The sequence below is a fragment of the Thunnus thynnus genome, chromosome 6 (genome assembly GCF_963924715.1).
Source record: "Thunnus thynnus chromosome 6, fThuThy2.1, whole genome shotgun sequence".
NCBI lineage: Eukaryota > Metazoa > Chordata > Actinopteri > Scombriformes > Scombridae > Thunnus > Thunnus thynnus.
Genome location: NC_089522.1, coordinates 22,028,266 through 22,041,661, shown reverse-complemented (window position 1 = coordinate 22,041,661; position 13,396 = coordinate 22,028,266). Strand labels below are relative to the sequence as shown.

At 39.4% G+C, this 13,396-nt stretch overlaps 1 protein-coding gene and 1 long non-coding RNA gene across 5 annotated transcripts; one reads left to right on the top strand and one right to left on the bottom strand.

Annotated features, from left to right (window-relative positions):
- Positions 1–2,683: 2,683 nt before the first annotated feature.
- On the top strand, positions 2,684–11,651 carry LOC137184711 (interleukin-17 receptor C). 4 transcript variants are annotated; one of them, XM_067592639.1, is made up of 18 exons: positions 2,688–3,233; positions 3,456–3,471; positions 3,595–3,696; positions 4,931–5,010; positions 5,110–5,184; positions 5,277–5,379; positions 5,606–5,659; positions 6,069–6,208; positions 6,319–6,387; positions 6,484–6,550; positions 8,775–8,959; positions 9,047–9,094; positions 9,187–9,232; positions 9,332–9,483; positions 9,584–9,655; positions 9,757–9,808; positions 9,950–10,057; positions 10,256–11,651. In XM_067592639.1, the coding sequence occupies exons 1-18, from the start codon at positions 3,114–3,116 to the stop codon at positions 11,221–11,223; spliced, it is 2,457 nt and encodes an 818-aa protein (XP_067448740.1). In that variant the 5' UTR covers positions 2,688–3,113; the 3' UTR covers positions 11,224–11,651. The 4 variants fall into 4 exon arrangements, with proteins under 4 accessions (XP_067448738.1, XP_067448739.1, XP_067448740.1 ...); XM_067592637.1 differs by having other exon boundaries at positions 2,684–3,233; positions 9,757–10,057; XM_067592640.1 differs by lacking the exon at positions 5,606–5,659 and having other exon boundaries at positions 2,691–3,233.
- Positions 10,441–13,396, bottom strand: LOC137184713 (uncharacterized). The gene is made up of 3 exons (XR_010928709.1): positions 13,311–13,396; positions 10,730–10,920; positions 10,441–10,529 (listed from the first exon to the last, which is right to left on the bottom strand). It is a non-coding gene; the product is annotated as an uncharacterized lncRNA (long non-coding RNA).

The window sequence follows — 13,396 nt, the reverse complement described above, 5'->3', positions numbered from 1 at the left end:
CTTGTCCAGATTCTAAATGCCCAGATGTGGCCATGGATTGCTACTGATTTTGAAATTCATTTGAAAACCTTGTAAAATAAAAGAAGTCATACAAAACAGGGTCAAGGGCCTAAAAAAAAGGGCACCAACCATGTCAGTGCTTTTTCAAGTTTAATACCTTACATTGTATCACATTTTACACTCCTTTAAAGCTACATTTACCATAAATTGACTGACTGTTTAAAAGATCAGTCATAATTTGAGCTCATTTGGCTATGATGACGATGATATCAATTAACACCTCATTTGAATTTCCTCCCCAGAAACTAGAGTTTTTTTGATAAATCTTTCTACACATGGTAAAGATTCCCCACCCAAGTGGAACTCCCACTTACCACAGCATCTGTGTCCTCAAATTTGCAAGCATAATCACACCCTTCTGAGCAAATGGCGCCTAGTTTCCTGCCATGAGATGTGCTCAGAAATGTGAGTGGAAAAATATGATAAGCATCAGCCAGCGGTTTCGACAGAACACATTTAACACATGGGGTGACTTTATGGTGTTTTGGAGACCTGTTTTTTTCTGCAGAAGACTTCAATTAGCTTTCCGGTGTAACTTTAACAACCGCATCTGCTGTAACCTACATCTGTAAATACACTTACACAAACAAACACAAGGGCTATCAGTGTGAGTTTAGTGCAGTTACAATAAACTTGTTATTTAATGGATGAAATAACCCACAAACCAGAAAATTGTGGTAACACACAACAATAATGAAAAACACATGAAAGCATTCAAGGCAAACAAAATAAAAAAGACATTTAGGTGTCTATGAAGGTCTATGACTAAAAGCATGTGTGTGATTAAAAAATGTGCAGGAGTTGTACTTTTTGTATTCACTCAGTATGTATCTGTGTCAGATAAGTGTAACAGAGTCAAAAGTAGGTTCCTTAGATGCATAGCAGAGTATAAAGTTGAAACTTGAACTACCCAACTTACTCATAACATTAAGAAATGTAAATTCAGTGTAGAGCGCCTATAATAAAGTGTTCACTTCCCTTAGAAGTTTTCATGTTTTATTCTTTTACAACATTTAAATCAAAATAGCTTAACTATGGCTTTTTGACACTGGCTAACAGATAAAAAGATAATTTTTATCTGTGTCAAATGTCAAAAAGAAAGCAGATCTCTACAAAGTAATCTAAGTTACTCAAAATATAGAATACAAAATATTACTAAATCCACCTTTGGAAGCACTTACAGCCTTGAGTATGTCACAGGTCTCTTATCAGCTCTGTGCATCTGGATATTGTGATATCTTCATTCTTCTTTGGAAAACAGCTCAAGCTCTGCCAGTTTTTATTGGAATTACCACCCCAGGACATTAATATTGCTATTTTTAAGCAATGCCTGGGTAGCAATGGCTTTTTCCTTGGGCGTGTTGGCCTTGTTGGAAAACAAAACTACTGCTAAGTCTTAATTTTCTTGCTGACTGCATCCGATTTTTACCCCAGGATTTCCTTGTATTTTGCTGGACAGAAGTATCCCCACAACACGATGCTGCCGCCGCCATGCTTCACAATGGGGATTGTATGTTGATGTCTGGCTCATCAGATCAGAAAACCTTTTTCCAACTAATTTCAGAGTCTCCCATATGTTTCCTGTTCCTCCTATGTGACCCTCTTTACTACTCTCCCATAAAACTGTAATCTGGGCAACTGCTGTTGTATTCACAGTCTCTAATTGATTTAACTCTTCTTAAAGGGATATTCAGGACATTTTCTTTTCTTGGAAATTTTCTTGGATCCATCCCCTGAATGGTGCTTTTCAATTACCTTCTTCAGAGTTGCTTGTAGTGTTCTTTTGTCCATATGGTACAGGTTTTGATATGATATTCACCAAAGCTGGAACCTGTCCCGGAAACAGAAACACTGTAAGCCACTGAAACCTCTCGTCTACATACAGATGATCTCCCTTTAGCTAATTATGTGACTGATGATTTAGTTGTGTCTTACATACTGTTCATATTCTGACACTTCACAGTATGGACCAGGTCAAGTATCCCCCTCATAATTAGTCTCTATACCAAATTTTGAACCACAAATGTATTTGGCATTCATAAATACATTATCAGTTGTTAACAAACGTGTGATTAATCCTTCATTTATCTTTCGGAGAGCAGGGAGAGTGCAGGTGCAGATGCTGCGACACTGTCAGCACTTTGTGACCCTGTGTAGGTAATTAGGGGAAATGAGGGATGAAATGATGTCATTTAGGGTATTGGTGTATTGCTTTAAAATGTCAAAACAGATCAAATTGATATGTACAGTATGTAATGGTTAAGGGGGGGGGGGGGGGGGGGTAATAGGCTACTTATGCAAACATATTTTTTTTATTTGTAACTAATTTAAATCACTTTGTAGTGATCTGATTTCACGTTTATTTGAAAGGTCTGTTGACTGGTGCTAAAAAAGCCACATAAAATCCACTTTGTATGTTACAAACAATAAAAGATGAAAACAGAAACACTTTTTATAACTTTACAACTTTACAGGAATTGCAACGGTGTGTGTGTGTGTGTGTGTGTGTGTGTGTATGTGTGTGTGTGACCAAGACCTTTAGAGCCCTGCAATCACTTCCTGGCAGCAGTGTGTTTGATGTAAACAGAGGTGGGTGAAGAGATGCCATTTAGAGTAAATCCTATTTATAAGTATGGCACACGAACTCCACACTTCCCAGTGGGCGTATTATGAGTATTATTTCCTGTTAGGATGGACTTTGAAACGAATGTGACCTTAATGTAAAGATAATCTTGATATCAGAGCTGCCGATCTTGTCTTGTCTCTCCCGCCTGCTAAGAGGCGGTGCTGAGGTGGCAGAGATTATTCATATTCAAGTGTCTTTCTTTTAAACGCCCTCATATTTGGTCATTAAGCCACACCTTTGGGAACTTACGCAAGAAAGCTGCTTGAGGTGATGGCAACCCACTCCCTGGCCCCCCCAAGCAGTCTTCATGCGGAGCGTGGACTGCACGGTACTCCGACGCCGCACCTCGGCATCTTAACACGGGGGACCAGCGAAAGAAATAAGTCTTCGTGAGGACACAAATGTGTTGTTGTTTTTTTTTTTAATTATGCGAACATTTCCTAATTTCAATACGTTTTTCATGGCTATGATGCGTCTTGGCACCGCACTAGCATTTATTGCCGTCGTGGTGTCTCCAAAGCTGCTGGACGTTAACACAACATGTCAGGTGAGTTTAGGACAGCTGTTACTACAAGTATGAGCATAGAGGGAGGTGTCCGGTTGTATTAACTGGCGTTGAGGGAGGGGGATTAGATAAATTATATCCAAAATAAAAACACTGATTTTTTTTTTCTTTTTAAATATGGTGGTTAATTCATAGGCTGTTTTACAAATGCTTTTGTGTACATTTGTGGTGACATTATTATTATTTCTCTTGACCTCACTTTAGATAAGAAATCAAAGTGGTAAGTTTTTAATTGATTCAAGTTTTCTCAAGGTGTCTGTATCTAATTGAATGTCCTTGCATCATTTCAGTGACTACATGTGGTATCCCCTTGCTTTACTAATGACTATCTCTGTCTGGACAGATTATGTAGAGGGGAAGAGCCCTGTGAAACTGACCACAAAGGTGCTTCAAGGAGAGTTTTACTCTGAGTGTGTCACTGTCCATGTCTGGATAAAGGCTGAAGGTACGGAGTCAAACCATATCCTGCAAGGTGTTTTTTTGCCATCTTGTACCAGTGGTTAAGAATTATTCAGATCCTTTACCTGAATAAAAGTGCCTATACCCTTAAGCTAATGTCTAAAAATTCTTCTTGTGTCTGTAGTTTAATGTTTGAGTTTCACTGTACAGAAGGCTGTTTTCACATTCATCTGCTGAAAGTGGAAAGTTTCTCTGTGCTCACCTAAAATCAGACTTTAAGGCGTGTGCTTACAGGCACGATTTATGACTTCATAACAATTTTTGGATCAGTTGTGGTTTAATATGAAACTCATATGTGTGAAATGGAAACTTGAAGCCTCCAGACACTGAAAATGGACTTTTCAGTGAAGAAGGAGACATCTTGTATCCAGCAGTTACACTTCTGAAATGAACAATATTTACATATCCATAAACTCTGGATGTTTCATTGAGAGAGAAGTCATTTTAAGGAAGTAAGAGAATGTTTTTGTGTGAAAAAAAACAAACATATCAGACACAAATTTTTAGTCAAAGCAGAGTGTTTTTATATGCCTTCAAACATGTTTGGAAGATGGGATCTTTAATGCTGCATCAATGCTTGAGCATCATTTTACTACTGTAGTTGGTTGAGGTTGAGCTAGTTTTTATACACAGTTACCATAAGCAGTTTGTGAACAGTTAGGTGGTTCTATCCAGTGGTTCTCAACCTATGGCTCGGCCCCCCCTCAAAGTGTCACAGAATAAAACTGGGGTGTTGTGAGATGATTGATGGAGTAGGAAAAAAGTAAAAACAAAGTTCTACAACACAAACTTGTATTCATTATTTGGACTTTTCTGTGATTTGTGTAGATTAAAGGGAAAATGTCTCTTTAGTGGAACTGCTAACATCTGAGATGTGACAAGGGGCCCAAATAGACACTGTTTGTTTTTTTGTACAGGATCACAACCCAAAAAGGTTGGAAACCACTGTTTTAATCTTCAACAATATAGTGTATTTTATCATATGTTTTTAATGCACATTCCTAATCTGAAAAGTAACTAGTAACTATAGATGTTAAATAAATTTAATGGAGTAAAAAGTATATTTCCCTTTGAAATGTAGTGAAGCAGAGGTATAAAACTGCAGAATACAATAACCTCATTATAGTTACTTTCCACCACTGTCTTGTAAACACTGTCTTTCATACATTTCATCATTTCTGAAGCTGTCATTTTTGCATTTCTGTCTTATATTCTTCCAGACTTCAATAAGACCCCGAAGATTGAAATTCAGTCACAAAGTATTGAGATTATAATGCCTACAAGGAAAAGAGAAAAAAAGGTTGGACTTGTTCTCTTTGCGCCTTTCTAAAACTGTATATATGTTTAAAATGTCACAGTTCATAATGTTAACACAATGGTATCCTCTCTCTTTTTTTAGTCTAACAAAAATCAAGTCAGATGTAAGGGGAACGCCTCAAAGCTGTTGCAACATAGCAATACTACTTTTGCCCTGGTAAGATTAATTTCCCTTTTTTAGACTCTTAAGATTGATGGGTTTATGTAAATAAATATGATGATGATGCTGTATTTTTTGTCTTCTTTCAGTGGGAGCTGGTACACGACTGTATCAGCACTTCTGCAAGAAGTACAGTCACTGTGTCTTACAACACAACATCCGAGAGCTACAGTGTCAATTACACAGTGCCAGGTACTGTAGTGTATTTAGGATTTCTGGCACCAGGCCTCATGTCTTACCTCTTTGGTTTCATCTTTCCTTTCTGTCACATGTGATCCTCCTTTTGTCTGCTGGCCCTTTGTCTTTTTCATACATTCTCCCTCATTCTATGCAAGAGTCCTCTGTGATATATCCTGTTCTTCAATGGGTGACACATTAAAAGAATAGTAACTTAGTAATGTAATACACCTTTGCATAGATTCTACAAGTATCCGAACTCTACTGGAGGGAGCAAACACTGCTTTTCCAAAAGGTATTCCCGTCTAACAAATCGGTCCAAAATATTCCATATGTGTCCTTTTTAGGGTCAGATTTGGTGACTGTGAAGGCCCTAGCATATCAAATTATTTTTCACATTCACTGACTTCTTGTGCCCTGTGAATATGGGCATTGTTATCCTAGAATAAACCACTTCCACATGGATAGAAATGCGATCCCTCAGATGAACTTTATATAGATTTATAGTGACTTTTAAGGGAGACAAGTGGACCCAAACTTTGCCAGGAAAACACCTCCCACCTGTATGGAAGCATCTGCATTTAATGTTTCTGAACCCACTCATTCAGGTTTTTACGTAAATGTGTCACCTGTATGTATATTGGGCTTGTCAGCATCAGTGCTCATATCATGTATCATGTATATTTTTTGTGTTTGTGACTTAGATCCCATGCCAGACTTTCAACTGTCTGTGAATCAGTTGTCTAAATCCATCAATGTAACTGTGGAACCTGGAGACAAAAAAGTGTACACCAGATGGTGTTACAAAACACATATATGTATCGGGCATGGCGCACTTATTACTGTAAGTATCAATGGCACATTTATTTATCTGCATATATCCGCTTTTGTTTGTACGCAAAAAAAGAAAGTACGTAAGATTTTTCTGTGATGTATTTGTATATTTCTTTTCAGATTGATCCGACTCAATCTCGATCAGCTCTTCTTAACATCCCTCATCTTCTGCCCTGTCTGTGCGTGCAGGTACATTCAGTTCCAAAGACACTGGATATAAAATCGCTTATTTTGTTGCAGCAGACTATTTTTCATGCCTGTACATGTCTTATTTTGTATTCACAGTCATATTACACTCACACAGATGCCCGGCGACGTACAAAGTGCCCATTTACAAATGGAAGCTTCACAGGTGAGCGTGACGGATGATTTATGTCAGAGTCAGATTGAACACATGTTCTGGGGGAACAGCTCATTTTAGAGGGAATTTTTGTTATTTTGCCACTTTGTAATTGGCAACTGAGTTTATCTGTGTTATGACTCAGAAATACAAATCAGGGGTGTTCCCCTTCATCTGAGTGGCATCTTACAGTCTCTGACAAGAGCAGAAAACTAAAAAATCACATTGTACATCTTGGGTGTTATCATACTATGTAATTTCTTTCTGTTTTCATTTCTAACACAAAATACAGTCGCAGTCTGTGACCTAGAGGTATTTGTATATCTAATCTAATGTAGGATTTGGCAGTGAGGGATGTTATTCCAATCCTCCCAACAGGCCTGATGACGATTCTGGCCACATCCTCTGATGTTGTGTTTGAGGCGTTACAGGAAACATTTTTGACCTTTTTATTGCAGTCAATCAATTTTTATTTATAAAGTGCCAAATCACAACAAAAGTTATCTCAGGGCACTTTTCACATAGAGCAGGGTAGAAACGTCAAGCAGAACCCAGCTCTTGGCGGGTGGCCATCTGCTTTGACCGGTTGGGTTGAGAGAGAGAAAGAAAGAGGGAAAGGAGGAGGAGGGGGTGGGAGACAGAATAACAACAATCATAATGATAACAATATGTAGCAATTGCCAGGGAAGGATGCCAACAGGACTGCGAAGGACCGTGAAGGCTCGGCCTGGAACCCAGGGTTTCATGCGAGATGAGAAAGCACAAAAAAAGGGGAAGAAGCAAAGTTAGTGACATGCATTGATGTTACATGAATGCATACAGATGGAGAGGAGGAGGAGGAGAGAGGAGCTCAGTGCATCATGGGAAGTCCCCCAGCAGTCTGGGCCTATAGCAGCATAACTAAGGGCTGATCCAAGGCGAGCCTGGTCGGCCCTAACTATAAGCTTTATCAAAAAGGGAAGTTTTAAGCCTACTCTTAAACATAGAGAGGGTGTCTGCACCCCGGACCGAATCTGGAAGATGGTTCCACAAGAGAGGAGCCTGAAAGCTGAAGGCTCTGCCTCCCAATCTACTTTTAAAGACTGTAGGAACCACCAGTAAGCCTGCATACTGGGAGCGCAGTGTTCTAGTGGGATAATACGGTACTATGAGCTCTTCAAGATATGATGGTGCCTGACCATTAAGGGCTTTGTAAGTTAGCAGTGACCCAAACCTTGAATCAAGAGCTTTTTAGATGCGACTCATTAAGCTGGTTTAACAACTTTGGGAGGAAATTTCCCCAAAATGAGGTACATTGTAATGCCTCAAAGCTGCTCTGCTGATCACAGGGCTCACTATACATAAACAGCTTTTGTAGAAGTGCACAATCTTATAGGTTTTACACTGTACAAAATCTATAACATTGTGTACAAACTATAGTCTCTTTTCACATTGCTACATTTCCAGAAAGGCATAAGGAACACAGCTCCACAGAGTGCATAGTGGAATTGGTAAAAAGCACCAATATTTAAATAATACGCCACCATCAGTTTTTTTGAGACAATTTCTCTGCGACAATCTTTCATTTTAAAAATCACTTCTTATTTGCATAAAAGGTCAGTTCACACAAATTACAAAAATGCATATTTATCCACAGCCAGTGGCATCTAACAATACAGATAGTTTTGGTTTTAATGCATCCCTAAGTTGTGAGATATACAGGTGAAGGGAACTTTGTGGTGCTTACAACAGTAAAAAAAAATAAAATAAAAATTCAACAGCAACTTGTCTTTCCAGAAACATGTCAGAATCATATCATGGCTACTTAGGATAATCCACAGACCTCATTGTGTATGGTTCTCAATTGATCTACTTCCTTTCCCTTTTACTGGAACTACTACCAAACAAACACAGGGTATTTTGTAGTGCTTTGAAGTGCAAATTTTAAATTCCATTCACCTTCATTGTACTGCAATGTAGGGTGAAGTGTCAGAGATTTATATCCCAAAACACATAAACAAAATAAACCAAAACTATCTGCATCTACTTTTAGGGAAATGACATTTTAAAAACCTTTATCTTCATGTAGCATTGTGTATCAGTTTTATACTGTTTGCTATGATAGATTAATATACTATTATTTATGTCGGTATATTAATATTTGGTAGGTTTTCTGCAACTGCATCCCTGGATAAACCAAAGTCAGGCATGTTATAGTCATAGTATTGTAAATATCTGCATTGCCATGCCTCAACAGATGTCCAAGATGTTTGGAACTCCTCTTCCATCACACAGTACGAGTCAAGTTTTACTTGGGACACAAAGTGTCTAGCCAGCGACCTGGATATCTCTGCCTCCCTCTGCTGGAAACAATACGAACACCTCTGCACACCTGTACTCAACTCCACACTGGAGGGGAAGGACAATGGTGTATCAACCATGGTAAGTTTGGCAGGACTTTTGGTGGTATTGGTGATATGATTCCTAATTTGAACAAATAATCAAACATCCCTTGTGTCTCCCCAACAGACATATGACACATCTGCAGTGGACAAACACCCTCAGATGTGCGTGCAGGTGAGAGTAAGCCAGATGTGTCTGCATGGAAATATGTATATGTCCAATTGCCTACCATTTAGTCTGAGACTTACATTGTTTCATCTTTACAGTTTTCTCTAAAAGGCAGTCATCACATCGAGTGCCCCTTCGAGGCTGGTGAGTCAAACAGAATTTCAGGTTTTGTGTTTATTTTTCTTACGGGTGTGATAAGTCTGAACCTCTCACTCTCTTTCCCTCCCTCATTCTCCCTCACAGATATGTCTTCATGGGAGGTTTACATTAAACTGGGTCAGTGGAGCGTGTTTGTGTATCTCACATCTTCTGTCCCAGCAACATTCTCAGCTCAACTCTGTGTTCTTAATGACAGGGGATGTACACCCACAGCTCAGGTCCACTCAGTAAGAATGGTAAGTATATGAGACACAATGAATTGGAGAGACAGAAAGAACTGGTCATTTGTTAAATTTGAATGTTACAACAGTTTGTTACTCTTGTACATTTTTACAGGAAGGGAATACTACTGACAAGACAAGACTAAATGTAGCTCTTCACTCTACTCCAGAGAATCCATGTGTGCAGGTAAGGTTCATGTCATAATATAACATCATACAAGGTTGAGAAAGTATTTTGGACACTGTGCATTAGTTTTTACTCTCTTCTTATTTGTACAATTTCTGCAGGTGTGGCAGTCAGATCCTGCACGTCATGGAGCAAGAATTCTGTGCCCAGATTGTGAGTATAGTCACGATACACACACGAGTACAATTATACCAACACATGCACTTTTGTTTATCAGTTCATGCAGGCATGCATCAGTGCACACATGTCTCCTCCAAAGTAAACAGAGCCACCGCCTTTTATTTGTTTTCACAGACAAGCACAACAGATATGGCATATATGCAGTTGCAGCTTTGACCTTTGTGGTTTTTGTTGCATTACTTGGAATTTTCATCCACCGTCTTACTAAGAATGGAACTGCAGGTTAGTTCAGTTGACTCATTAAATTCTTGTTCAAGGCACTGTTTCATTTTCTTTGAATAATCATTGTTTGTCTCTTTGAGTGCCTGCATATATTCCATCTTCAGCTTTCAATTCACTTTAATCCCACTATTGTATTGCCTCAATTAGCTTCTTTGATTGGTGTTAGCCTGATGGCAACCCTCTCCCCCATATCTCTAGGTTGGCTGTATATCCAGAAGCCTGTGTTGCTGGTGGGCTCATCAGAGCAGTCGGAACATGTCTCTGCTGTGTGCGCACTGGCCTCTATCCTGCAGGGAGAGCTCAGTGCCACAGTGCACATGGCGCTTTGTGCCCAAAGCTCACAAAGGCAGGCTGGAGCCAGGACTGGAGTGGCAGATCTGGGCCCACTTCCCTGGCTTTATGGGCAGTGGGAGGCCATGCGTAAAGCACAAGGAAAAGTGTTGATTATCTGGAGTCCTGAAGCCAAGAAGACCTATGAGAAGTGGAGGGAGGAGAGGGCAAACATGGATAAGAATGAGAGAACGATGGAAGATGACAGCAAAACAAAAATAAGAGAAGAAGTGGAAGAGGATTCGAAACTGAATGGAAGAAGACTGGGAAAATGCAAAAAAGGAAAAAAAGATTGTGTTCAATTATGTGATGATGATGAAGACCAGTACACTCATAACAAACCCTCTACAGTGATAACGCCAGTGTTTATAGCGGCTCTGGCCTGCCTGGAGGGGGCGCTTCAGGAGTGCAAAGATCAAGGAGTTGCCCTTGTCTACTTCCATGGCCTTGGTCACAGCAGGGACATCCCGAAGGCCTTCAGAGGTGTCCCTCGGTACTGCTTACCTCAGGATTTCAGGGGTTTATTACAAGAGCTGGGAGGGGTGAGAAGACAGACAAAAACTGGTGAATTAAGGTGGCACTGTTGGCCTAGACTCCTGTCGAAAGTGCTGTCAGTATTGCTGGCACGGCAGCTAGCCCACAGACTCCAGGCATTGCTGCCTCAGGTGCAAGGAAAGAAAATGCAAGGGCTGAGTGTCATACAGTCACAGAAAATGATGTCAGAAAACACACAGTGCAGGCTCAAGTTTCCTCTGGCAGCCAAACTGGCAAAGCCAGAAACTATACAAGAGCATGAGCCTCTCCACGGGTCACCAGGGAGAGAAGAACAACTTTAATCTCAAATTTCACGTGTCTGACGAGGACAGACTTTTGTTCTCCTGGAAACACGATACATGAGACATGAGAACTGGTATTCTACTGTGAGCACCTCAGAGCCAATAGCTCAGTAAGAACTATTCATTACTTGACACGATCACGTCAAAAATGCCGCTGCTCATTTTGCATATTAATAAAGTAAATACTCCGTCCTGTCTGCTGCATTTATCTGCCAACAGAGGCTCTTTATGCTGCTTTCGTGACTGAAGCCACAGCGAACACCTGCCTTATCTCTGTAAATATGCTAACTGCCATGAAAATATAGTTGCAAATGATGCCTCACTTTCTTCATGAGAGCATTTAATGTTGGAAAGTGTTGTAACAGCACAGGGGACAAGCTGTCTGACTGTTGTTTACAGGAACTCACAAATTTGCATAGGATTTTGATGTTGAGCCAAAAGTTGAGGCCATCCAAGGATTTCCAGTGTTAAAGTGAAATGATGAAATGACTGATGAATGAAATGTTTAATTTATGAATGATAATTTCACCTCAGCTTTTCACATGTTCATCCATCAGTAAATATACTACCTCTTATATTCAAAAGCAATTTATAAATCAATCAGTGTTATTTTTTTCCCCCCTCAGGCATACTGCACATCTTAATTTAGCAAATGTACCTGAGCGGTAGCTGTATCATAGTAAAAATATGTCTTAGCTGAAGGTATTTACAAGACAGAGAACAAGAGAGCCAGTATTATTCAAATATTGTCAACGGCAAATATGGAGGTTCAAAATCTCAGAGCCGAAAAGCAAGAAAATGATGATTGGGTACTTTCCCTTATCTTATTATATTGCACGAATCCCATGTAACGGTTGATGTTATGCAAAGCAACTTTAAACTGGAGCCGGACACAAATTTGACGACTTTGAAGAATATGTTAAGTGTCTGAACTGTCTCCAGACTTGATGTTTCATGTTTTAGTTAATGAACAGTATTGCAATACTGGCAGAACACTGTTGGCATTATGATATATGTGCTTAAAGCAAATAATAAATGAATGAATTTTGATAAAGAAAATTATTCCTGATGACTGATTGTGTTGACAAGAAACTAACCGAGGTAAAAGTGCTTTTCTAACAAGTCTGGTTTCTCTGAATTCAGGGTCCCTATTTTATAAAACCGTTGTGCTTTTTCTTAAACCTGTCTCTAAAACTGCGGTATGCCATATGACCACAACATTGACAAGACTAATTTATTCTGATGATTGATAGACCTGCTTGGGAGGATTAATCAGGAAGTACGTCGTAACTTACACTGGAGCACTGGAATAATGAACTTCTGCCAAAACATGAAGTTTAGCACTCAAGGATTAGTCTCGTGTCTATAGAGTAACTTAACATGACATTTTCACTGAACCCAGACAGACATCATAATGTCATCTGTCAAGGTATAAATAAATCATACTTAGTCATAAAACTGGGTTAACATAAACAAGAAAACATCATGAAATGGAAGGGAATAGTTTTTTTTCCTTGCAAATACAGAATTATATGTGATCACCTATGAAGATCATTGTCTGTAGGTTAGTCTACTCCCAGGAGAATAGCTTTATGTCATAAAATATAGAATTGAACCATATGAGTACTTGTTCGTACAGAGGCACCTGGTTATCATGGAAATACAGCATTTAAGATTCACAATGAATTTGCATTTTTTTCTGATTGCAACACAGACACACCGTTAGCACAGGTGTTAGGACTCTGTACTGTACAGGAAATAGGCATGATTACTTTATTATGATATACAACAGTCAACTTAATGTTCCTATCCGCTTGGATAAAGGTTAATGATTAAACTGTGGGACTCCAACTGAAAACATTCCAGCCTCCATATCTCGTGTATTATTGGGACGATCCTATGTTGAATGACTCACCAACCAAACAGAAACGTGTTGTTCATATGAGAAACAAGTCTCACCTTAACACCGGAGCAGGTAAAACGCTGTGGACACACCCATTTACCGCACTGTCAATCACCTGAAACAAAATCCCAGCCTGTCGGAGCTTCACTTGACAGTTTGCTGTTGTGAGATAAACCGTACTCACCGTCTTTTTTTTCCTGAAGAAAATATACCACTGTCATGCTGCGCTGCTGGGTGAATCCCAGGGTCGCTGGCTGTACTATTTGTGTG